This window comes from Cebidichthys violaceus, unplaced genomic scaffold (genome assembly GCF_023349555.1).
Source record: "Cebidichthys violaceus isolate CVI_PGR_0920_01 unplaced genomic scaffold, fCebVio1.0.p SCAF_69, whole genome shotgun sequence".
In the NCBI taxonomy this organism is placed as follows: Eukaryota; Metazoa; Chordata; class Actinopteri; order Perciformes; family Stichaeidae; genus Cebidichthys; species Cebidichthys violaceus.
Window position 1 is genome coordinate 871,451 of NW_027176916.1, and position 27,568 is coordinate 899,018.

Sequence of the window (27,568 nt, forward strand, 5' to 3'; positions counted from 1 at the left end):
GATATATATAGATATAGATATATATATATAGATATATATATATAGATATATATATATATATATATATATATATATATATATATATATAAAATTGTATACAATGATTAATTCAATCTTAATTCATAAAGTAACTTCAGCTGTCAGGTAAATGCAGTGAAGTAAAAAGCAGAATTGTCTTTTGAGATGTAGTGGAGTAGAAGTATACAGGAGCATCAAATGTAAATACTCAGGTACAAGTACCTCAAATTTGTACAGAAGTACAGTACCTGAGTAAATGTACTTATTTCACCACCGCTGTTTTGTGTATTATGGTCTGTAAAATAGTGGCGCACGATGCAATAAAACGTTCGACTTCCGAGGATAAATACTCAAGAGGAAATGACCCGGAACTTCCGCATTACGGGGCCCGTAGAGCATGCGCACTAGAGTTGTTCGTTAGCCACGCCCCCGAGCCCCCCGTCCGGCTCCAGCCTCGCTCTCGTTCACATGAACGGAGGAAAGGAAATAACTCTGGATTCTGCTTCTAGCGCATTAAAACAACGTTAATGTAAAAATGATTTAAATAACAGATATTAATGCGTTTGTGTTGGAAAGTTGATTTACCTCAAAATACATAATCTGCTTAGTTACTTGATTAAAAACCAAAAGACAATAGAAACACGATGTTTGTTTCATCGAATCTTTATTTCACATTTATTTGTACACAATAAATACAGTTGAACATCCACTGGTGTGTAAATATGACGCAGAGCTTCCTTTGTAAAACGTGGGCCGTTAGTCACTGAACATGAGACTCAGACGAAACATGGAGTCACGACCAGTAAGTCAACAACTTCTCTGTGCGTGCGTGTGTGTGTGTGTGTGTGTGTGTGTGTGTGTGTGTGTGTGTGTGTGTGTGTGTGTGTGTGTGAGGGGGGGGGGGGGGGGGGGGGGAGACAGTCTGACGACTATACGCTTGTTTTTAACACAACAGGGTAAATGCAAACTTCAAAAATAAGTTTGATGTCATTCAGATCTCAAGGAGATCAACGAGAACACAGCAACGCGGCCGACGGATATCTCCTCCTCCTCTCATCCAATTCAACTGAAAAGGTTTAATAGTTTGTTTTAAAGTCTAATTCTAAAAACAAAAAGCTGTGCTATCATCTGTACAGATATCCATCTCCAAGCTCTCTGTAAACTATCGGTATTTCATAAACAATACGATCAAAAAAGGTCATTTCTCAATCAAAGACACTACGACGGCTATTTAAGGCTAAATAACGCAAGAAAAGCATTTATACCAATATAGCTGGTAAAGAAAACGTCAAACAGGAAGTACTGAACGAACAAACGTAGCATCCACAATACTGAAAAGGAATAAGAACACATCAAAAAGTGCTTCACTATAGATTCTTTTTTTTTTATTTTTTATTTGACAGCTAGCAGCTCAGGCTGTTTTCCTCCTTCAAAATAAAAGGTTTAAACTGCACATACCTCAGTGTAAACTGTCACCAACTGCAACCTTCTCCTCCTCAAACCGCCAGCAACCGTATGGAAGCCCACTACCGCCGGTAAACGGGACAATTCAAAAAAAGATCCTGTGATTCTCAAAACAATGACAAACAATCAAAATAATGATTTATTATTAGAAACTTATTTATATATTTAATACAAACTTACTTTGCAAGTCTTTATTTTGAGAAAGTATCTCATTGTTTTGAGAAAATTCTCAATATTTTGATAAAGTTTGTTATCATTTTAAAAGAGTTTCTCATTTTTTAGATACCGAGTCAATATTTTGACAACGTTTTTAATTATTTGGAGGCACTAACTCATTATTATGAGAAATTTTGTAATTATTTTTGACAAAAAAATCAAATTTTTGAGATTCTTTGTCAAAATAATGACAACGTTTTATATTATTTTGAGAAAGTCTCATTATTTTCAGGAAGTTTGTCATTGTTTTGATAAAGTTTCTTAATAGTTTCTCATTTTGAGATACTGAGTCATTATTTTGACAAAGTTTTTCATCATTTCAATCAAGTTTTTCATCATTTCGATAAGGTTTTTCATCATTTCGATAAAGTTTTCATCATTTTGATACAGTTTTTCATCATTTCGATAAACTTTTTCATCATTTTGATAAAGTTTTTCATTATTTTGAGGGAGCTTCTCATGATAATGACTTACAGGATCTTCTTTTTTTGTCAGAAATGGTCTTCCATCGTATAACATTAGTGTCATAACAACATTTCTAGATCGTTATTTTACAACACGAGAGAGAAATAAAAAGTTAGACTACGTACGCACTACGTTTCTCCCTTTAGGGTTTTCTGAGCATTCGGTGCAAAGAAAACTAACACAAGAAGCAGTTTTTAATAATGAATCAATAAAAGATAAAAGGATCCATTATTTTGATACTTTTCTAGGAGATTCTCCCTACTCTCGTAACAATCACTCAGCTAAAATTGCCACTTTTCCCTTGTTTGCGTAGCCGTGAACAGCTACGTGTGTGAGGAGAGGACCAGCCTCGTCCCTGCTGGAGCATCATTTCATTTCATTTTATAGTTTTTTTATATTTGATCGAGTGTGTGGAGACAACCAGACTTTTGGTTTCGTGTCGACGCTTCGTGTTCTCAACGTGCTTTGATGTCCGTGAAGCTGTGAGTCGTTGCATAGAAGAAATCCAAAATCGTGACAACAAGAGAGCGCAACACAGCAAGCGATACAGTGAGACGTAACTGGATACGGTTTAAATCCGTATTATCAATCCATCAATAATGAAACGACGAGGTACTGATCACTGCGTCCAATCAATGGACCTACAGCGGTTGATGAGTACTCTTAATATCGACGAGAAGACTGATGTCACTCTCATGTGTGTACGGTGAATATGAAGCTACGACTTCGTTAGCTTAGCTTAGCACAAAGACTGGAAACGGGGGGGGGGGGGGGAAACGGCTAGCATGGCTCTTTCCAAAAGGTTTAAATATCTGCGAGAAAACAAGTTAAAAATGATTTTTTTTTCATCCAGTCTTTGAGGGTTCAAACACGCTAAAACGTGAAGCTGTTTTATTTTACTGTTATCTTTATTAATATTTATGTATTCTTTTCCTTTCTGTTTTATATATAATATATGTGTTTATGCTGCGTCAGCGTCACGCGTTATCTCTTCACTGTATTGTAGGATCAGTTATATATCACTCTATCAGTCGCTGTGAGCAAAGAAGCACCGATACCAGGACTGAGATCTGAAGAGATGAACAACAGACACCATGTACTGTTGTCAGGTGTGTCAGGTGATTCACGTCCAGGTAGAAGAGGTGGACAATATGGAGGACAGTTAAGAGAAAAGACACAACATTCCTCCACAGCACACTGACCCTCGTGAGTCCTCCGGGGCGTCTTCAGGGGGCCGATGTGTCCTCGGGTTTCCTTTTGGGAGTTTGTTTAGAGGCAACAGAGCCGGGAAGACCCGGCTGGTTTGAAGTGAGTCGTCGATGTCGCCGCCGCCGCCAGGGTGCCGACCGACCGACCGACCGACCGCCCGCCGCCGTCACACCAGCGTGATCTCCACCTCCTCCCTCCTCTTCACCTGCCCACGAGGATGCTGCTTAGGAGGAGGAGGAGCAGCCCGGACCTGGAGACATCAATCAATCAATCAATCAATCAATCAATCGATGGCTCAATTACAAAGGCAACTAATTATTGGCAATATGTTATCATCTGTATTTTACTTGAGTATATATTTAATGTTGATGTTGATCATTATTATGTATATAAATTAACTTTTTTTCTACAAAAAAAAGTCTGAAAATGGTTAGTAAAATATGGTAAATAATGTGACTTTTTTTTAAAAAAAATATGCGAAACATACGAGTAAATATGTGAAAAAAAGTGAAATATTTCTTAAAATATATCCGAAACACATAAAGTAAATATGTGAAAAGAATGTGGGAAAAATACATGAAAAATTATCTAAAAATGTCAGAAAATGGAGATGTTAATGTATTTTGCATGAAGTAATTCTTGTGTAAATTGAGCATCTTTCAATAAAACAAATTATTTATCAATACAGCCACGGAGTTTAGATTATAACTTTATAATGAGATACAAGAACATAAACCACTACGGCTGTAAATAACAGTAAAGAAGATTAAAAAGTGATGATAAAAATACCAAATTAAGTGTTTATGTTGGATGAAATGTTATTTATTCAACTGACAGAAAAAAACCATGAAAGCAAACTTAAATCTTCTCTGATGTGATATTACATGAATGTAGCGTATTAACCGTGTGTTGGACTCACCGGTCGGATGGTGCCGGAGCTGCTCTCTGGGTATTTGGGAGGTTGAGTGGAGCCTTGGACCGGACCTGCAGACAGCAGCGGACACACATCACCATCACTTTACCTTCCACCGCTGACGTCGTCAAAAACACCCACCACTTTCAACACCAAGACTTAACCCGGGGACGCTCTTACTCTGAAAGGGGCTTTTGTGCCGCGCCGGCGGCGGCCTGTGATGTCCGTTGTGATAGGAGGGCGGTCGGCCGACGGGAGACGCCGTGGCGCTGCAGGGACTGGACAGAGGGGAGGACGCGGTGGGCGTCTGCAGAGGGCTGCTGTGGAGAGGACCCGGCTGGAAGGGACTGAGAGGGGACCGGTCGCTCTGAGCCAGAGGAGACGGGGACGCCTGGAAGAGTTCAACACAACACCAGGTCTGTGTTTATACACAAAACTAGATCAGAGTAACGGGAGGACGTCAACAGAACGGCGCTACGTCACATTTCTCAGACTTCTTCCTCAGCAGCGTCGTCGTCGTCGTACCTGTGAACTTCCATCTCGTTGTCCGTCTCCGTTTTCGCCGCCGCCGCCGCCGGTGAGATCCTCCACCAGGACCGCGGGGAAAACGCCCACGACGCCGTTGAACTCTCCCTCCCAGAAGCCGTCGTCCTCGTGCGTCTCTCTGCTCAGGATGCGGATGATGGCGCCCTCGGGGAACGACAGCTCGTCCTCCGTCTGCCCCGCGTAGTCGTACAGCGCCTTCGCGAACGACACTGAAAAACAGAGGAGGAGGGACGGGTTGAGAAACGCGTAGCGGATCTCTCGTCAAGCACGCGTTTTTAAGTAGAGGCGTCGCCCCCCCCCCCTCACCGCTGGAGTCTCCGTTGACGGAGCCGGTTGCTGGTTCGGTTTCCGGCTCGGTGGAGTTGCTGGAGGAGTGAGATCGGGCGTCCAGCGCGGCTAAAGCCTGCAGCATGCTGAGCAGGCTGTTGGAGGACGGAAGCTGCAGGTATTTCTCCGGCACGTAGCCCACCTGCCCGCCGCGGTTTCTGGCCTGGAAATGCAGAAAATATGAACTCGTGAAAAGTTCTTGATAATAAAAACATTTCCTGGTGATTTTAGTCCCAGTTCTACTTTTTTTTAAAAAGGAACTAAAGGGTTCTATGGTGGTCTAATGCTGCCGACTCGTCCTAAAATGGTCCCAATTGGATGCTAGAGTACTTCCTTGTTTAATGAATAAAGCGGTAAACGTTGGAATCACACACTGGAGCTGCATCAGTGTGACAAAACAAACCCCCAGAGCAACAGAAGGATCTTCTTAGTACTCGACATGAGCCTTTTTTTTTTTTTTTGAGTGCAAAACATCCCCAGATCTTAATTTAGACCCTGATCCCTGAAGTCCAAACGCAACGAGTTCCTCATAAGGTTCCAAATCCCTAAAAAGGGGGAAAAGTTCCTGCAGTCAAAAAGAGGCTAAACATCGTCAGGAAAAAAAAACCCAAAATGAGTTCAGATAAAAACGCTGAAATCTGTGTCTACGGCTTCAACGACATGAATATAAACGTGGAGCACCTTGACCCAGTCCTCCATGTCTCCATCATCTATGACCTCCAAGATCTCCTGCTCCTCGATGGTCAGTTCGTCCGGCTGAGACGCCTGGACAGACGGAGACGGGATCAGAATCGGACGGCTTACAGACGTGATTTACAACAAGCGGCTCCACTGAAGGCGTTAGGTGTTTGTGTGCCGCCGGTACCTTGTAGGAGTAGAGCACTTTGCAGGTGAGGGGATAGTTCTTCAAAGTGCTGGAGGGGCTGGAGCTGCTGTCGTCCAACACCTCCCCGCTGTCCTCCATCTCCTCCTCGTCCTCTCGCTCCAAATCTGCCGTCCCCTGCGGGAAACACGGCCGACATCGGCGGATCATTCTCACGGTTGGCGAGCGAAAAACACGACGGTTAAAAAAAAAAAAAAAAGGTTACGCTCACGTCCGTGGGTCTTACAGAGAGCGAGGGATCGTGGGTACCGAGGTTGTTCCAGCGTTCGTTCTCCAGCTCCTCCATCACCTGGTTCATGGCGCTCTTCAGCCACGTTTCCACGGCGACGCCCGCCTGCCTCAGCAAGTCCAGGCGGGCCTCTGCTTTCACTTTGACCGTCTGCACAGTAAGAAAAGTGGTTAAAAGTCTTCTTACTAATCCAACACCGCACTAGAGCTTTAACGACTGTCTTCACTATCGATTAATCTCATGATTAGTGTCTGTGATTTCATCAAGTGTCTTGTTTTATCCAAACATCTATTTTATATTCACTGACAGACGCTGGTCAACTTTCTAAACTTTGGTGCAGCAGTTTTAGACCATAATCTGAGTCGCTTCATCCTTTTAACCAGCAGGGGGAGTCCTGAGGCCACTTTAAGTAACAGGACACTGATGGAGAACACACACACACACACACACACACACACACACACACACACACACACACACACACACACACACACACACACACACACACACACACACACACACACACACACACACACACACACACACACACACACACACACACACACACACACACTACCTCTGCCCTCCGTAGACTCTGCCTGGCCACCTCCATCTTGGTCTCCAGCTCGCAGTTGTTCTGCTCCGATGACTCCTGCGTCCCGTATCCCTCCAGAGCCTAAAAGACAAACAACAACATGACTAAAGACACAGGAGGGACACGGTTACACATAAACACAGTAAGCGATTGAATGTGATGGAGAGCGACTCATTTCCCGTCTGATGGAAACGGTTTGATTCTGGCTTATCTTCACCCTTTGACTTCCACAATAAAACCAGCAAAAAGGGTTCAGGTGAGGTGATGCAGAGGAAGCGGTCTTATCATGTGTTGCTTCATCACATGGTGGATGATTTTAATCATCTACAGGTTTGTTATTATTAGCAAACAGACCTACTTTGTTGCTTCACGTTAAAAAGGCCAGATTCGTAGCGTTTAGAGTCTCCAGAGGGGCTTTTATGAAACGAGGAGATAAGAACAGTGCAACAGGTAAAGAGGTTAGACTTCTCAAGTCCTTGTATTCTTCTCCTCTATTCATTCCTATACCGATATTTAACATTCCTAGCGGGGATGACGGAGGGCAGGAATATTGGGGACGGACAGAGTCGTTAATAAAAACCAGATCCTCCATGTCTGCTCTGGACCGGGTATAAACAGATGTTCTGTCTGACAGAAAATTTTTCCGCATTTACATCTGAAATTGCACATTTTTGCGTCTCATCGTGAATTCAAATCATTTCGACAGAAACTCCTCAAGGCTGCGGATGTTTTGAGGTATTTTAAGATGTTCTATCTGTGGAGCTTTCCTGGTTGATTAAATGTTATATATATAGAAATATATATAATGTGATGCTTCTTCTATCACAGTTATCTACCCGGTGAACGAGGAAATGACAGAATATTATGACGTGTGAAATATTTGATTAACAGATTTATGGCCCCGACTACTTCCTCGTAGAACCAAAAGGACAACGTTGTGTTCTCTGGTTCTCTGTAATGAAAAGCTGCAGGAATGAGGCTGAAAACCTGGGAATGATTTTTGCACATCCGGTTCCCTCGTCTAGAAGCCGACGTTTGTCTTTTTTAAATGTGTTTTTGGTTGAATGACATTTGAATATTTTGTTCTAGGATATAATATAATATATATATATATAATATATATACGCCTCAGATATCATTAAGTGGTGTTTAACTGTGACGATGATCCTCCTGAACATCTGAACCACAATCCAGGGATCCAGAGCGACGCTATCTTCTGGAGTTGTTCTACAATAATACTTCCCGTCAATTCTCCATAGCGCGACAGCTTTTTAAACACAAGTCACAGATCTGAAAACTATTTCATATATGCGTGTGTGTGTGTGTGTGTGTGTGTGTGTGTGTGTGTGTGTGTGTGTGTGTGTGTGTGTGTGTGTGTGAGAAACTGTGTCCATCAGACATCACATTTTGCACAAAAACAAACCTTGTGATGAACCACTAAAGTTCCTAAAAGTAATCTGCAGACGATCCTGCTTCAGAAATGGCCGTTTATCAGACGTGATGAACAGTGGAGGATAAAAGGTGCACATTTGATTGAGTGGAGGATATATTGTCTCCATCAGTGTGACGTGGTTCTCACCCGCTGAGTGTGGATGACGCTCTTGTACTCTCGGGCGACGCGGCTCGCCCACTTCCTCGCCTCCTTATCCAGACTGTGCTCCTCCGACGTCCCGCTCTCCTTCTGCAGCTGCATCACCTACAAAAGACAGAGACAGAGAGAGAGAGACAGAGACAAAGAGACAGAGAGACAGAGAGACAGAGAGAGAGACAGAGAGAGAGAGACAGAGAGAGAGAGAGAGAGAGACAGACAGAGAGAGAGACAAACAGACAGAGAGACAAACAGAGAGAGAGACAAACAGACAGAGAGACAAACAGAGAGAGAGACAAACAGAGAGAGAGACAAACAGAGAGAGAGACAAACAGAGAGAGAGACAGACAGAGAGAGAGAGACAGACATAGAGACAGAGACAGAGAGACAAAGAGAGAGAGACAGAGACAGAGACAGAGAGACAAAGACAGAGAGAGAGAGAGAGACAGAGAGACAGAGAGAGAGAGAGAGACAGAGAGAGAGAGAGAACACCAACATTTAACCGAGGGATCAGATAAACTGTGCAGTCTCTCAAACTGCTGGTTTGTGAAGGTAGATCATCATCATCATCATCATCACTGAACAACTTTAATATCTTTCAGGCGTTTAGGCAAATTAAAACCCTGTAAGAGACAATTAATCCCGTATTCATGTTGTGAGTAAGTTGAGTCTTTACTAGAAGATTCTAAATGAATTGGAGTCACACTAAGCAGCCTTGGAGCTTGCAACATTGTCCAAATAATACGTTTCCTGCAAATGACATTGGTTTTGACATTCTTTGTGAAACTTCTCTCTTGATTTATTCCCTCAGTAAACATTGTAATCATGAGTTTATGGTCTCAATCTCTAGTTTACAGTCTTCTTCAATACAGCATGATGTTCATTTAGTACATTATGCTCCATTTAGAGTCAAACAGACCATAAAGCAGGGGACGCTTTAGGGGCGGGGCTTACTACGATTGACAGGTCGCCGCTACCTGGGAGTTAAGCATATTTTGAAGACTGCGTGAATCATTTTGGGCGGGATAATTGTGACATGAAATGTTCATATTGTCCCATTGCTTAATGGGGATTATAACTAAAGCCTGAAACGGCTCGTTAACATATGATCCACATGTTTCAATCAAACTTTATTTATAAAGAACTTTTCTTACAGCGCTGTTATAAGCGCTTCACCGATGACTGACGAGCCCCCAAAAAAAAGACAGAACAAGTGGACCGAGAAAACAACAGATAAAAGCAAAAAAAATATATTCATAATTATTTTAATTTAAGAATAATTTGACAACTTGAAACCAATGCATGCAAGATAATTATAAAATTGTAATACAATATAATTAAAAGCTATATTATAACAATAGTAAAATAGTGTAAAAAAGGAACTACATTTTTTTTATTGAAATAACAATAAAATAGAATAAAGTTGCATTGCGGCGGTGTTATCGACAGGCAATGTGGAAAAAAAGATAGCATTTAATTTTTCAGATTTTTTACTTTTTATTCTTTATAAGCTTGAAACAAGTCCCTAAAATGCGAGTTAGGAGGTTTCCACATGACAACAGCAGTGTGTGCATGGAGGCCCACTCACAATGCCTCCTTTTCACAGATGGGCCGTTCACAGGATCCCTCCCTCCCAGTTCAGCTCTATTCCTTTACCGGATCCCTCTGTCTGGTGCAAGTGGTATGGGGAGGGGAGGGGAGGGGAGGGAGGCTCTCTCTCTCTCTCTCTCTCTCTCTCTCTCTCTCTCTCTCTCTCTCTCTCTCTCTCTCTCTCTCTCTCCACCACTAATGTTTTCTTTAGGAACAGGCTGCTGCTTGTTTGACTTCCAACAAAAATAACGCCAGTATTTGCAGTTTGAACAAATTGTCCAGTGTTGTCCGGCAGGAGGACGAGAGCGCAGGAGGACGGCCTCGGAAAGACGCGCGTGTGACACGGCGACCGCGATGCGTTACATTCAGGCGCCGCAGCCAGCAGCACACCTCGGGCAAGGTTTGAGCACCAAGGTCATCTTAAAAGTGAAGATTTTTGACAAAAAATGAGACGTTGCGGACTTCATGGTTAGAAGTGTGCGAAGCTGTAATTCAGAGCAGACTGCGCCATGACTCTGAATCCTACATTTTTACACGCAACACTTTTATAGCCCACTGGGCAACACAGCTGGGTAGAGCAGAGTATGACAAGATCACAGCAGGAGATTCAGACAGAAAGCAGCGCAAAGCAGCGCAGCACCAGTGGGCTGCTGGGAAACAATAAAAAATACAATCCGGGAAGTCCGGTAGAATTTATGGATCCATTAATGTGAAAGGGATGCCAAAACGCACGATAGCTGTTCACAGTATAAAAACCAAGAGGGAGGATTTCATCACAGTACTGATACAGGAAGCAGACCGGATCGGCCACCAGCAATAACTCAAGACGACCGTAATAAAGTCTCGACCGGCAAATACTGAACGTGTGCAACTGGTCAAAGTTCACGTCCCGTTTTGCGCACGAGGCCGTTGCTTAGCGACCGACTGTAAACAGAGCCAGTGCGAGTCCTCGGTTTTCGGGAGAATAACACCGAGGCTTAGGAGCGACTCGGCGAGGCTGAACACCGCAGGGCCTTGAGCTGAGATGCTAACGTCATGCGGACGTAGCCTCAGAGGTAAAAAGGTGGAGGTGTAGCCCGTAGAACTGACTGAAGATGAATGTGCTGCAACCCATTTATTTATCCCAGGCCGCCATCTGTTTCCCACATCTTTGTTTACAAGTTATTTTTAGCAACCCACGAGCCCAAATATTCAAAAAATGTGTGGAGTGTTCAGCTAATGACTGTGGCTGTTTTCTAACAGATGTTTTGAGTCTTCTCTTGTGCTATATGTCATATTTATTGTACATTTGGTTTTGACATTTTAGTGCTTTTATGTATTGACAGTCTATTTTTAACAAGTGTGTTTTAGGGCCTTCACGACTGTATTTGAGTCATTAACTAATCCCAAAATGTAGTCAACTAGTCAAAGTTTTTTCCCCCAAATACGATCAAAAAGGTCTCAAATACAACAAGTTGACGGGTTAAATATTACCAGTATTATTCTGTGAAACTCCTAGTGGGCTGTTTTAGTTGTCTCATACGACATCGACGGCACAATTCATGCTAAACTTTTTGCTCACTGAGCAACCAAACAAAGTGTCTGCTTATCCACTTCCATGTGAAAACGAGGTGCGCAGAACCAAAAAGTAGAGGAGCACGTCCAGCGCCACCGCAGCAATAAAAACGTCAGGATTTACCGTATCGGAGTCGACGGGCTGGAAGGAGAAGTCAGAGGCTTGCTGAAACACGAAGTTCTTCTGTACAAACAGCTGCTGGTGAAACTCCTGCAGAACCTACGGGCGGGAAAGATGAAACACATGTTGAAGTTCTGCCAGACATGAAGCACAAAGATAAAGGCCTCTAGTTCCATGGTGGTGAGGGCTAATCAAAGAGATGTCCCACACTTAAACGTAACTTTATCTGTAAAATCTTAGTTCACTACTGAGATTTGTGTGTTTAGTTTTCCCAGATTTGCATATGCTGCCCAGTGAAATAGATCTTTGCCACAGAAACACAACATGATAAAAGAATCAAACACATTCATGAGCGCGTCATCTTGTGACTCCTGAACAAACCAGACTGAGAGAAGCCAACGGCGGCTCGTGTGCAGGTAACCGAGGAACGCCGAGGTAACGCACACCTTCCGATTAATGAGCCGCCGGTGAGCCGGTAGAACTCTTCCAAAGACACTCGGTGATCCTGACGTCCTGAACTCATCCTGAAGGCCGGTGTCAGAGAAGATCGGTTATCTTATCGATCGCCATCAGCTAAAATAAACCCGATCAGAGGCCCAACCGTTCTTTAAGGAACTCACTTCAAGCTGCTCTTGGAGACGAGGGTCCCAAAAACGTTTTTTCCTCAATGTCTGAGGTTCTACCCAGGACCATTTGCATCTAAAGAACTCACTGTTTAAAAATAATTGTTGAAAGCACGAGTGTTAAAAGATCCTTCCGGACCACACCCCCAAAAACTGTGATTGTGAATCATGATCAGCCCCTTTAGGATCCGCATGAGGAACCCTGGGTGGGTTCTAGATAAAACCCATGGAACATAAAAGGGTTCTCCGTCAACCCCCTGGGTGGGTTCTAGATGAAACCCTTGGAATATAAGTTTTCTCGATAGAACCCTCTGGGTGGGTTCTAAATGAAACCCTTGGAATATAAAGGGTTCTTGGTAGAACACCCATGGTGGGTTCTATATGAAACCCTTGGAATATAAAGGGTTCTTGGGAGAACACCCATAGTGGGTTCTAGATGAAACCCGTGGAATATAAAAGTTTTCTCGATAGAACCCTCTGGGTGGGTTCTAGATGAAACTCATGGGATATTAAAGGGTTCTTGGTAGAACTCCCTGGGTGGGCTTTTGTTAGCACCCATAGTGGGTGGAAGGGTTCTGGATATAAACTCCAGAGAGGGTTCTGGGTGTAACCATTACACCATAAAAGGGTTCTGTGTGAAACCCTTCACAGATGGTTCTAGATATAACCCTTTATGTTGGGTTCGAGGTAGAAGCCTCTGAAAGGGTTTCAGGTGGATCCAAAGAAAAATCGCTCTCCCTTGGGGACAAGCAGAAGAACCCTATATGGTTCTAGTTAGAACCCATTTTTGCAGCTGCTACAGTGCAGCATCTCTGTGCTCTGACTGACTAATCTATTCTTAAATCTTTTGTCTCGTCTCTCCGTCTCTTATTAGCAAAGACGAGCGTAAGAAAGAAGAACCGGTCCGATCGCAGCTTCTCATTTACTTTCGCTGGTTGGAGTCGTCAATAATTCACTCAGAGAGTAACTTGATGACAAGACTAAAGTAAACTCGGCTGTTGTCTGTAATCAGGAAAAGATGGTTTGTGATGAAGATCCTCCACCGCTGAGCATTGTGGGTGTTTCTGTAGTTCCAACAGAGTGACACATCCTGTCTCATCAATCTCTATTCATATCCACAGTTTAGGATGATCAACTTCATGTCTTTGAATCAAGACCTTCAGGATTTAGATTTTCAGGTTGTGTCAGGAGAGCTGAACGTATCCGCTCAGACTCTGTAGTCTGCAGATAGCGAATATTAAAATGACTGGATACAGAAGTGAGGTTCTGGTTGTCCAGAAGGTTTTTGAAGGATTCACCCCATTTGAGCTGTTTAAGAGCTGGTTGAAGGTGTCGTGGACGGCCTGGTAACTCTCCAGCTCAGTCTGACACAGCGAGACCAGGTAATCCTTCACCTGCTCGTAGATTCTTCCATCTAAGACCTGCAGACGAGGACACACTTTTAAAGTTTACAGCACATGTTAACCTCCCTCCATCCCACCATCCCTCCATCCCTCCATCCCTCCCTCCCTCCAGAGTGTTGGTCCTCACCTTGATGCAGTCCATGAGGTCCGTGTCGTAGTAGCGCTGCTGGTGGGCGTTAGCGGCCGCTAGCATCAGAAGGTAGTCGTTTCTGGCGTGCGTGGCTTTGGAGTTACACTCACTCCTCTTGGCTTTCAGCTGGAAGGAAAAAAACGGTTCACGACTGCTGACCCCAAAATGTGGAGCAGATTTTTATCATTTTATTTTTGTGATGTGAAGATCTCTTACCTTTACACTCGCCCTCTGAAGACTGGATCTGGACTGGAAGAGACTTAGCTTGGACCTGACCAGGATGAAGAGGGTCACGTCAGCAGAGTTTTAACATTATTATACGTTATATTATTATATGTATTTGAGCAGCATATGGCTCGTTTTCATGCGTTTTTCTAATGTATTCAGGTCAGCAAAGTATGAACAAAAGGCCTCTTAGGTTTTTTGAATTATGTAAAACATGCAGTACTTTTATACAAGTTTAAATTGGGATTTGCCACAACTCGCTTTGAGCTTGAGATAATTATCATCAGTTATTTATGTGACACTTCAGTAGCCAGCGTTCTTTAAGGGCCAGTAGGTAGCATTTCTGGTGATCTATTGGCATAAATGTAATATAATAGTTATTATACTATGTTTATAATCACTAGAACTAATAATAATCTAGTTTTTGTTAGCTTAGAATGAGCTTTTCATATCTACGCAGGGAGCAGGTCTTCTTCAAGGAGTCCACCGTGTTTCTACAGTAGCCCAGAAGGGACAAACCAAACACCTGGCTATATGGGGCTTTTTTGCATTTTTTTTTTTAATGTCACCTGTAGGCCACCGTAGTTCTCTACACGCTTGTGAAACTGCAGTAACGTGAGCCGCAGAGTGTAAAACCCGTGGTGCGAACAGCCGCTCTGGTGTTATTAAGTCGTGTTATTATGGCGAGGACACTGTCCCTTTAAATGTCATAAACGGGGAAACCTGAACTACTGAAATCTTGATTTCCAGATTTCTCCCGGAGAACACAGAGTTCTTGTATTAATGTAACCAGGTTTTTTGCACGTAAACATGTGCATGAATAAGACGTCTAACAGAGGGATGTAAACGCTCTGATTGAAGTGAGACCAACTACAGCTGCAACAAACACAAAGGGAAGTGAAGACTGTGCGGTTATTTAGCGAGAAGTTTCGACGTGTGAATGTTGAGTCGATCGCCACGGAGATGAAATTAGCCAACTTGACTTTATTTCCACCTCAATGACCTGCAGTCACTGTGCAGAATGCGTCTGTGTACACATCAGGCCAGAAGAAAGTAGCATTTGTAGTATTAGAACGAGCGCCAACTCAGCTGCTGAGCTCAACTTCACCGAGCTGCTCTGCAATAAAAAAAAAGAAAAAAAGAAATGTCTGCGATGTGAGTCAGCTGCACGACGGAAACCAACCGACGACTTTTCACCGTCAACTAATCTGCCGACGTGCAGAGTTTGACACTGAAGACAGATTGATGAGATAAGATTTACTTTAGTTAAAATGTGTCTTTAAGCCGCTGCATCACATGTTTAGAGTGAGACGGCACTTCTTTAAATAACAGAAGGTAATAAAAACAATATCTTCAAATAATAACACCGGGTGTGATAACACCAGATGATAAATAATCAGGTCACAATGTATTAGTCCCCAATAAAAACTGTATTATATAATGGTACTTTGATGACGTGTATGTTTTAAACTAATCCTGGACGGCCTTTTCTGTGACTAAAAGCAAAACTTTTGAAATGTGTTCTATTTTTCTTGTGTTATTGCTTTTATTTTTTCTGTTTTTAATCATTTAAAGCGCCTTTGAGAACCTTTTAAAGTGTTATACGAATAAAATGTTTTTTTTTTTTAAATAAGTAGGTAATTCAACTTATTAAAAAACCATATCAGACACAAAAAAATATTATTTTGGTCTGTAGGGCATCTTTTACTGATTTAGTCACTAAAAACATCCGAAAATTCTACAAAAGCAACAAAATATCCCTAAAAGAAGCTACGACCATTGAAACGTTTTGGTCTTTTGGTTTGAATTGACGTCACTAGAAGTGATTCGGTTCATACTTGGCGTCCAGCTCCGCCTTCTCTCTGACGGCCTGAGCCATCGTCTCGGCCTCCTGGTACTTCTTCCTGCTCTTCGTCAGCTCCTTCACAGACTCCTGCAGCTCCGCCTGAACCACCGTCAGCTGTTCGATGCACTGAGGGATGCCATGTTTAGGAAGACAAAAAGGGACACGAGAGACAGAAAGAGAGAAAGAGAGAGAGACACAGACAGACAGGCAGGCAGGCAGGCAGGCAGACAGACAGACAGACAGACAGACAGACAGACAGACAGACAGACAGACAGACAGACAGAACAACAACATTTAACCGAGGGATCAGATAAACTGTGCAGTCTATCAAACTGCTTTACATGTAGGGAAATTATCATTCCCAGCTAAAATATGCAAAAATACCCCATGTGGTGATTGAGCGTCATGATGCGAGTATATAGGAGAGATATATTTCAGTCCAAGTCCAGCACTGCAGTGGGGTCGATGATCGCTGATAGCAGCCATTAATGATAAGAAGCGCTGCAGCTTAGATTGTTTATTGCAGCGTTTATCAGCACGACTCCGGTTGTTTACGTGAAGACACAGTCCACGGAGGACAAAGAGCGCGTCTGTAAGCTGGAACCCGTCTCACCTTCCTCAGCTGCTGCTCCTTCTGCAGCCGGCCCGTCTTGGCCGGGTCGGCCACCTGGACTTTGTAGTTGTCACAGGCGCTGATTCTGGACTGGGTGACCTGAACCGTGCCCTCCAAATAGGCCCTCCACACCCAATACATGTTCCTAAAAAAAAAAAAAAAAAAAAAACCGCACCAAAATAGAGAATTCATTTACCAGAACGCAAGGTGACGTATTTAGACGTCTTGTTTTGTTTGAACCAATGATCCAAAACACATTCAGTTTACTGTCACGAGTGGTGACCAAAGACATAGAATACCTCATATTTAAGAAGCTGGAAACAGTAAATGGTTTCTAAAAACTTCCAAGATGTTGTCATTTCATCCCGTTAAGACAACTTTCTTAATTAGCATATGACTTCTTGACTTTTGGTCTTTTTGTGAGGTCACAGTTACCTCTGACGAGTGGACGTTTATGCCAAAATCCGAAGAAATTTCCTTCCTAACATTTTAGAAACATAGCTGGTCGGAGCTGGACAATGCTACGCTCCGATTGGCTAGTTTGCTTTTTTAGGGGCGTGGCTTAGTGAAAGAGTACATAACGTGAGACGATTGTGTTACCCGTGTTCCGCTCGTTCTTCTGTCAGGCTGTCCGGCCATTCCCTCTTTAGATACTGATTGGCCAACTTCTGGAGCGCCTGGAGGGGAAGAGACAAAAAGAGGGGGATGATCTTCCACTCTTCTTCACATCGGACTCTTAGATACGCCGCACTAGATTTAAAACATCCACTCGATGCGATTCATACGCTGCGTGGACTCGTTCACCTGTCAGCCACGGTCCAGAGGTTGGCTCACTTGCTGGTTTTTATAGATAGATAGATAGATAGATAGATACTAACTTTATTGATCCTGCGAGGGGAAATTATTTTGTTACAAGCAGCAATAGGTTACAGAGCAGCAATAGGTCACAGGTTATGCTGACGTAGGCTCATATTTTGGGGAAGAAAAATGTAATTCAGTCAGACCACATTCACCCTCCTGAGGCCGAGCTTTAAAGAACAGAAATAGCAGGAAAAGAAGTACGAGGATGTGTTTGGAATGTGACCAGAAAGAGCTTCAACACTTCTGTTCAGATGATCCACATGGAACTGACTTATTACATCAGAATTATAATCATCATCATGCTGCTAGTTAAAGCTGCAGCTAATTGGACTTTTATTTGTTTTGTTCTTGGGTTCTAGTGTTTAAGATGGAACCGCCACATTCGTCTACGTCACAATGAAGAAAACATTGAACCCGGGAGACAAACTGGTAGCGTGTGTCGTTTAAAGATGCAGACGTTCACCCAGCTGTTGGTGTTGCATTGTGGGAATTTTTTTGGGAGCTTTTTAGTGGATTTATCTCAGCTTCTGCTGCATCGATTTGTTAAAATCCGACTCTTTACACGCGTGATGGTACTACTACATCGATGTACTACCTCTTTAACAATGTTTAAGTACCACATGAAGTCATTACAAATGTAAATAAAATGCACTAACTGATTTGTGAACAGGTTTAACAACAACTATTAATGCAGCGTATGTCGACGCCTTCTCAGGTTTGTTGCATGTAAACAGAGTCGGTGTATAAATGTAGGAATTTCCTGTAATTCTGCAGAAATAAATCGAAACAAGTTTTTTTTTTGGATTACCCACAATTAAAATTAAAAGTTTGTATAAATGTAAAAGTGCAATATCGCGATAAATAATCGTAACAATGTATTTTTCAGTCCACTGGATGGTCAGTCCGTCAAAAACCATTTAATAACCACGAGATGAAAGAGTGAAAACTTGTTGACAAACTGCAGAATTTACAATAGGAAAAAAATGTGATAAATTGCAATATTTGTTATCGCAAAAATATAATATATATACGATATATATAATATATCGTATCTTTACTAAAGTATTGTGGTGATTCTCAGTCTGATCTCTGAGTAACAAACTACACTGATCACAGGTCAGAGTGATAAGTGTCAAATCACACATGATTATTCATTTTACTTCTGTTTTTCGAGACACAAGCCGACGTTCCACTTCATGTCAAAAACAGACACCGCTTCTTTATTTTTTTACATGTTTTTCACGTAAATGAGTCCCGTCCATACTTCCTCTGTCCACAGTGAAAAGAGACGGGCCCTGTCATGCAGTCCTGGGGGGGGGGGGGGGACCAGGACCTGAACTCGTCGGGTCCTGGTCGTTGGTCTCGGTGCCAAAAAGCTTCAAACGGCGCTACAAACCCGACCATTGTGGGACTTTAGATGGAGGCTGAAGGACGGCGGCGGAGGAAGAGCCACACAGAGGAGGACATTTTATCACCGCCGTGTGATCGGAATAGCAAGCGGCTGACAGCTAAAGCAGCTTGCAGGTGTAAGAGAGAAGGGGGGGCGTGGACAGAGAAGAGGTCTGGATAAGAAGAAGAGGAAGAGGAGGGTGAAGCCAAAAGAGGGCGAAGTGTTCCAGAGACGCTCTGACCCACTTTGATTCAGGCATTGGCAGCGGGTGTCTAATTGATCACATAACTGACGGGCAGCACGACCCGGACTCACACAACCCCCTTCAGACCGAGGCCCACAGTGAAGACGCCTCGTCCAGAAACAACTCAATCGATTAGTCTATAAAGTGGTGACATCTTCAGACGTCCAATCAACAAAATCTAAACATATTCAATTTACAACAATATAAAACAAAAACACATTTAAGAAGCTGGAAGCAGCAACTGTTCATTTTCATTCATTTAAACAAATATCTAGTGCTTCATATCATCGCCTCACTTTTTCATTGAGGTCTCCAATAAATCACTGTTGTCATCATTGATCGTTGTGTTTCTCTGTTAATCAATTCATCGTTTGGTCCATAAAATGTCCAAAAAAAAAAATAAAAACGTTTCCCAAAGCCAAAAATCACATAGAATTAGGGATGTGACAATATAACATTTTTGATATTGCGATTATTGTCAGAGGAAATAATTTTATTTATTTTTTTAACAGAATATTTGAAAATTGAAATATTTATCATAATCATCAACTATTTCCTTGTATCTCTAGATGTTATTTGCATAAAAACACACAATTCAAAATGATTAAGGAATAAACGGTTGTATTTGCATTAGCCGTTTTAATGAGGCGTTAGGAAGTTAAACAGCCCATAATTCATCGCTAACACCTATTTCATATTGATGTGAAAACAACAACAAGTTTCTCAACAACAAGCATTTGAACACATCATCTTTTTTTTTTTTTTACTGACTGGAGCCTGAAGGCATCACGGAGCCTCACGTTCACAGTAACGTTGTCAGGGATCAGTGATCTCCGGTTCACATATTTCTTTACTGAATATGAGCCGATAACGATCGTCAGTCAAACTTAGCTTCACACTGTGCTGGTTGAACGGTGTTACATGAGTCCCTGGTTTTATTTCCCACACGGCTGATTTAAAGTACTTCTTTTTTTGGTGATGTTCCGTTTCAGCAACGCAGGAACCAGGACACCGCAGATATTGTAGCTTCTTCATTTCCAACAGTTATGAAATAGTGATTCATACAACCGTGGTTACGACACAACCCGTTAATCCAGACAACATTTAGTTACTGCAGAACATATTTACACCTGAGAAGCTGGAACCAGGGACTCAAACGATCAAACAATCAAAACAGCGTGTGAATAGTTTCCTGACCTGCGTTTAATAAAAGGTTCATAATAACTCCCGTTCAGGGTCGGATTGAACACATGAGGACAGAAACTGTGTTGCATTGCTCGGTTCTGACGAAATCTGACTTTCAAAAACAACGATCTAACTCGGGGCATGCATATCCAATAAAACACACATGCGGCGGGTTACTGAGGCTCTTCCTGCAGGCTGATCGTGACTCTCCGCCGGATCACCGACACGCCTCAGTCTCACCCATCGCTCACGTCACATTTAAAGACGTTTAAAGACGCGTCTGATGCAGGTTTCCTGTTCTGGACCACAGATAAAAATACGCGTTTTTGTAGTAGTACTCTCTGAGGTTTTCTCGCAGTACTTCTAGCTCTCTCTCCTTGTTCGGAGACGACGTAAATCTTTCATGCAAGGTGACATGGTAACCCAGCCAAGCAATATAAATAATGCACAAACAGGCGCCAGAGATTTTCAAGTGGAGACCGCTTCAGCTTCTCTTGAATGGAGGGTTTTTAAATCTACGCGGACTTTGACCGGCTCTGTAAACTTATTTAAGCCGGATGTTTAACTCCGTGTTGGGTTGACTCACACGATAGAGGGCTCAACGTTAAGCTTCTGCTTTTCTTTTCCTAAGTAGCTGAGTTTCATTACTCGCATATGGAAAAATGTAGGCCTATTAATAAATACATTAAATCAGCGGAGATTAGGACAATTGGACAAAAACAAATCCAATCCAAGGTTACTATATCTGGACTGAGGAGGAGCGACGTAGAGACGCCGTATACGTCTCTGGTAGAGAGACCTGTCAATCACCGTGTAGCCCCGCCCCCTAAATCATCCCCTGCTTTATGGTCTGTTTGACTCTAAATGGACCATAATGTACTAAATGAACATCATGCTGTATTGAAGAAGACTGTAAACTAGAGATTGAGACCATAAACTCATGTTTACAATGTTTACTGAGGGAATAAATCAAGAGAGAAGTAGAGTCATTTTAGACTAGACTTCTATACAACCAGAGGAGTCGCCCCCTGATGGACACTAGAGAGAATGCAGCTTTAACACATGAAGCATCGGCTTCACTCGGCAGAAGCGGAGGTTGCCGCCTGGTTTCTCCATCTACTTGACATTTGTATATTTATTACATAAAGTAATAAAATGAACAACTTTGATATTTACTAGCTTGCCCGTGTCACTGCGGCACGATGAACCGTTTTTAGTTTAATTCATAAGAAACCTTCATCATTTTTATAAACTCTTTACATGTTTTGTGTGAAATAATCTTAATTGTTAATTAATAAATGTAGCCGAGTAGAAGTAGCTCAAAATGTACTTGAGTACTTCAGTCTATTTGGCTCATTTAAGACCGGTCGTTCACAACAAGTGCTGCTCTTTTGAGCCCCCCCCCCCCCCCCCCCCCCTTGCCCTCAGGACCAGATGCTCATGGGCAAACAGACATGTAAGGTTGCTGGTTGGATAACGACAGACGTGCCCCCTCTCTTCACAGCCGTGGTGGACATTCCTCACAGCGCTGCAAAAAAGCTGAACACAGCCAAAGAGGCAAGAAGGACGGAGGATTGACGTCTGCAGGAAGCTGTGGGTAAAAAAAACACACAACACAGCGAGGAGGAAAGGAGCCGCCGGCGGATCACCGCTGAGCGATTCTCGTTCTGTTGTGGTTTGTTTTTCGTTCACGAGAGAACAAAGAGGGACCGCATCCTCAAACCCCGACTTTGTCATATTATGGAACCGCGAAAGCTTCTTTTTTTTTTTAGCGACGCAAATGACAAGACGGAGCAGCGATGACGCCGACGAGCTTCAGCGACGACAGAGATTCACTCACCTGGGCGTAGTCTCTCTCCACAGCCGCCCTCTTCTGGCTGAAGGTCCTGAAGAAGAGAAACACATCTATGAATCGTCTTAAAATCACCATTGAGGATCAGACTATAACCAACACATCTGACACAACATATACACAACATATACACAACATATACACACAGTTGTCCCTTCACATACTTAAGGGAAATACTTCACATGCTCATGATCCTAAAGCAAAGGGTAGTTTCTCCATTTAACTTATTTAATTGAGGGTTTTTTCTGCAAGAAGACAAAAGTATTTTGTCCATAAATTAATCTTGAGGATACGTCCAGCTGTAGACGGGCAGTATGGACAACATTTGATATGACGGTGTAATTTAGAAGCATGGAGGGTGACGGTATATATTACAGCGTCGTAGTTTTTACTGAAATGTTAAAATCTGAGGGTGGAAAAGCTCTGGCAGCTATTAATGTACTCTTAACTGTGTTACTTGGACAAATTTAAGGCGTTAAATGAGTTTGGTTTATCCGGCTGTGCACGACAACAACGGAACAATCATATTATATATATTAACAGCTTGTTGTTCGGTCAGCAAAGAAAAGCCCAGCTGTCTGTCTACGCTGATTGTTTTTGCAAATTTTGCCCCTCTTCTCCTCTCCCTGTGGCGCTTAACGTGGGATGTTTCCCACAATGCAGTCGGACAAAACGTCTCCACCGAATCTGAAAGTCTCGAGTCCCTTAAATGTATACAAGGAGGTATTTTTGTGGAGCAATTCTGTAGTTTTTAGGCCACGAGACGTTGATGCAAAACTGCACTTTTTGTTTCTTAGAGAACAACGACACGACTTCGCGCTAGATGAGCTGTGAACCGCTGGGCTTCGTTTCACAAATAATCCCTAAAATGTGCAGAGTAGAAGCGAGTTATGTTAGTGAATATGACCTTTTTGGGGGGGGGGGGGGGGGCTGTTTCAGGCTCGATTTACAATAACAGGAACCAGGAGGACGATAACTCTGGAGTTAAATTTAAACAAAAAAAAAAAAAAAAAAAAAGTCTCAGGAAAGAAGAGAGGTCAGTGCCCTGGGAAGAAAAAACGTGACTCCAGCTAAATCCTCATTAAGTCATTAAACATGTCGAGGCTCGACTGCGACGCTCCACCCCGACTCTAAACACTCCAGCCTACTTCCTGGGAGCGTCCCTCTCTTCCACTAACCCCCCCCATCATTCACTTCCTGTCCTCCCCCCCCCCCCCCCCCCCCCAAACAAGAGCTTTTTGCTGACGCGCAGATGCGATTTCCAGTTTTGCCGAGTCACTCCTCCTCCAGAGATCCCCCCCGTCGTACCCGTCGTGTTTCACGTTGTTCCTGTGCAGACGGATGTGAGGAAGCCTCCCCACAGAGGACTCGGTCGTCAGAACATCTGGCAGCTCTCTTTGACCTTAGAGCTTCCAGCTGTTCCGGAGGTTCAGAGCTCTGCCACCGACCACAGACAGGAAGCGGGGGAGCCGGTGTGGGCCGTCAACTCAAAACCCGACGCCACGGCTAGAAAACGCAACCGCGACCTTTACAAAGCTTCTGAGCGCAGACGGCCCGGTGTTTACTAGGACCCATTCAACAATCCTCAATCACCCGAGAACCCCAACCGAGATTAAACATCTACCGAGACCACAAAAAGATTTGTCTAATCTGCAACTGTGTAAGAAAACTAACATCGTAGTGTAGGAGGAAAACACCAACCGTTTGCTTTTATTAGACGTACGGATAAACGGGTCGAAGCTTTTCCGCATTCCCTCCTACAGAGAGGACGCACGAGCGCATTATGGGTTGCGCGTAGCCTTGACTTGATGCTAGGCTAGCGAGTTAGCGGCTAACAGTGTGAGGTGCTTTGTTTCCCTAAAGGGAAATAGTGTGTTATACACAGTGTGCTTCAGTTATACGAGAGGAAAGGCCTCAAAGACCAGCTCTCTTTGTTAGCATCACTGGGAAACTTTCCCCCCAAAACAGAACAAGTCTGAAAGAGTTTTGTTTTCTTGTTGACATCGTCAGCTGTTTCTCACACATATACAGATCATTTTTACGGTTAATGTTTTCCTCCATAACTCGTCCACATGTAAACACAGTTCTCGGGTCACTAGAATGGCTTTTTTATATGTCTTGAAAACGGCTTTCAAAAGAAAGCGCAGATTTTTCAAATGTATTCGTCTGGACGTCAAACGGAGCATTTGCAAGACGACGACTTCATCACGTCCATTGTTGCTTTGTGTGTTTAATGAACATGCTCCTAAAAACAACAACAACAACAACAACAACGACGACGACAAAGACAACGATGGTGTTCGACCATGAAAGCAGCAACTCCACCTCGGCATATGAGACACATTTTGGTTTTGAAGCCTCAAGTTCGGAATTTGGCCGTCGCCATCTTGGTTTTTTTTTTTGCAACCAGTGAACAGGAAGTGAGCATACTTGGACCGTGGAGGAGCGGCGTAGTGACCTGTCAATCACCGTGTAGCCCCGCCCCCTAAAGCATCCCCTGCTTTATGGTCTGTTTGACTCTTAATGGAGCATAATGTACTAAATGAACATCATGCTGTATTGAAGAAGACTGTAAACTAGAGATTGAGACCATAAACTCATGTTTACAATGTTTACTGAGGGAATAAATCAAGAGAGAAGTAGAGTCATTTTAGACTAGACTTCTATACGACCAGAGGAGTCTCTGCTCACCTCAGGTCCTCCAGGAGGTCACACTCTGTCTGGTGTTTGATTTGTAATCGGCTCATCTGCTCTGCGTGAGTGTGTTTCAGCTCCTGGGTGACCCGGACCTGCAGGGGGGGGAGAAAAGATGGTTTATTAGGAGAGAATCTTGGGACGAGTACAGAAAGACAGAAGAGGATTCCTCCACCAGATAGTTCTCACGCGTCCGCCAACGACTCAACCGACCGCCGTCCGTTCAGCCGAGCTCACAGCTGCCGGCGAAAATGAGCCGCGCTCATTACGAGGCAGCAGCTCGGGGTTCCTAATTGACCGTTGAGATTAATTATGAAGAGCATTGACCGGGTCTCATTACTGCTAACCGGGGGAGGTTCGTTTCAATAATCTAAGCCAACACAAAGATCTGTTTGGTTACATCTTTGCACTATTGTTTATTGTATATATTGTGCATTTTTATATTTCATATTTTTCACTTGTATCTATAAATGCTGCTGTAGCAGAAAAAAAAAGTCCCTTTATGGGATTAATAAAGTATCTATCTGAACATTACATCTTAGAGTTTTGGACTATTAGTCGAATAAACAAGCAATTTGTCTCCTGGAATTTATAATTATTTAATTGAGAAAATAATGACAAAATGAATTGATAATAGCTTTGATATCGCTGCGTCTATTTTATTATTATTTAATTTTGTTAAAATAAGTTTATTACGTGAAGAATGAAATAAATAGTCGGTTAAATTGATCAGAATATTTGTCATTTTTCCTGTTAAAAATGACAAATATTCACTTGCTATGCTTCTCAAATGAGGATCTGATATTTATAGTCACACTTGTGACAGTGAAGCTAACATGTTTTAGGCGTTTTCGACTCTTGTTTGGATAAAAGAAGCTATTTGATGACAGATTTTATCTTTCGCAACAAAAACAATCGTCAGATTAATGACGAAAATAATCAGCTCCACAGACGTGGCTGAGAACTTGATTATTAGCGATTATTAGCGATTAGAAGGATCAATAGCCTGATTGGTGTCTAAGTCGACTTCACAACAAATCCAATAAGTCAAAGTAGAAGCGACCAGCTGACTGTTATTATGGAGAGACGCTGCTTCTGTCCCCAGAGACACGACGACGCCTGGAATGTCATTTGTCTTTTATAACACAACAAGCTATTTAAACATCTTTTTTTTATCATTAATGAATGGAGAAGATATGAACAGATGTCTAGATAATTGAACACTTTGTGTTTAATTATAGTAGTAAACTCTAACAGGAGGATCAAGGGTGTGAAACGAGTTCCTGCCTGAATGCTCTTCTTCTAATCGCAGCATTAGAGAACAACTTCATGTTGATTGTTGATTTTAATCGTGTGACAGTTTGAAGTTCACTCATTCTGAACCTAAACGATCAAACCGGAGAGCTTCACCTTCTGTATCTTATTTAAAAACAACAAACCTGCATTTAATTGAGAGCAGTGAACAGCTTTCTGGTTACAAAATGTCATGTTATTGAAATATGATCCCACAGAAGCAGACGTTTGCAGAGATGTGTGTGTGTGTGTGTGTGTGTGTGTGTGTGTGTGTGTGTGTGTGTGTGTGTGTGTGTGTGTGTGTGTGTCTCTCTCATTAAAAACACAACTCTTAATATGTACGCTACTCTAAAGTTAAGCAGCACACAGGTGACAGCAGCGACTGCTGTTCTTCGTTTGGACGAGAGAAGAAGAACAAAATGCACCAAACCCGCTCGCGAGAGTCTGTCACGTTCTACCGTCCCGTCGCTCCAAACGCACTTAAATAACGCCGCGTGAGTTCTCTTTGACTTTCTGTTTGTTTTTTTTAAACGAGGATTCACTCTCAAAATCGGCGCGGATTAAAAAACGCAGACTACGGTTAATTTTTTTGGGTAAACGTGTTTTAACTTTTGTGTCGCGTGCTATCGCCATAATGCCGCAGCAGAGTGCGAAGCAGACGTGATATTAACGTGATGCTTCAGCGCCGATGTAACGCAACACCTCTGGAACGTTACTTCTTAAAGTATGCAGTTGTTAGTTCATAGCGTCACGGTTTTTTTTTTATGTATTTTGGGAGGACCGTTTTCTCCATTCGAGAGGGAACGAGGCTATTCTCCCTAAAAAAAAAAAAAAAAGTGGCACATGGGACTTTTTCTTTTTTTTTTTTTACAAGTTTTTCTTCCTTCGTTGCTATTTACAAAAAAAAACAGCAGAACAAACTAGTTAATTAAAAAAATATACAAGTTTATCGTTTAAAAACCAGCCGAACCAGCAACAACAAAGCGTACATTTCCCCAAAAAAAACCATTAAATATGCAGCAGTTCGTCGAGAACGTTTGCAGAGCAGTAACGGTGGATTCAACGGAGGGAAACTAAACTCACCTTTCTCGGTGGCGGTTGCATCCTCGTTCCTTGACATAAAAACTAACCGAAAGACGTAAAGTAGTTTGTTCTGGGGGAAAAGTTTGCGCAAGTGTTTCGTAAGTTGAAAACACTCTTGTGGCCGCAGGGAACAGAAAACACACCAACGCGTCAAGCTAGCCAGCTACAAGCACTAAACACACACTTCCGGACATATTTTCAAAATAAAACTCTGGATATAAAATACTACGTCCGTATACTGTCTTCAAAATAAAACCTTTTTTTTTTTTTTTTTTAAAGATTGTTTAAATAAGTAAACCCCAGCCTATAAGTTTGATGCATATCAAAAAGCCTACAAAAGTAACAACAACAACAACAACACCGTTACACTGTTGTTTGTTGTTTGGTTAAATATGTGCACTACTGTTA

At 42.6% G+C, this 27,568-nt stretch overlaps 1 protein-coding gene across 2 annotated transcripts; it reads right to left on the reverse strand.

The window, feature by feature from the left end:
• Positions 1-665: 665 nt before the first annotated feature.
• On the reverse strand, positions 666-27,311 carry LOC137890769 (F-BAR and double SH3 domains protein 2-like). 2 transcript variants are annotated; one of them, XM_068734976.1, is made up of 20 exons: positions 27,161-27,311; positions 24,782-24,879; positions 22,079-22,124; positions 17,159-17,235; positions 16,559-16,703; positions 15,938-16,071; positions 14,091-14,145; positions 13,872-14,000; positions 13,640-13,762; positions 11,722-11,817; positions 8,445-8,561; positions 6,848-6,946; positions 6,268-6,420; positions 6,024-6,158; positions 5,840-5,923; positions 5,138-5,321; positions 4,811-5,040; positions 4,466-4,676; positions 4,292-4,356; positions 666-3,622 (listed from the first exon to the last, which is right to left on the reverse strand). In XM_068734976.1, the coding sequence occupies exons 1-20, from the start codon at positions 27,179-27,181 to the stop codon at positions 3,539-3,541; spliced, it is 2,286 nt and encodes a 761-aa protein (XP_068591077.1). In that variant the 5' UTR covers positions 27,182-27,311; the 3' UTR covers positions 666-3,538. The 2 variants fall into 2 exon arrangements, with proteins under 2 accessions (XP_068591077.1, XP_068591076.1); XM_068734975.1 differs by having other exon boundaries at positions 6,253-6,420.
• Positions 27,312-27,568: the final 257 nt, after the last annotated feature.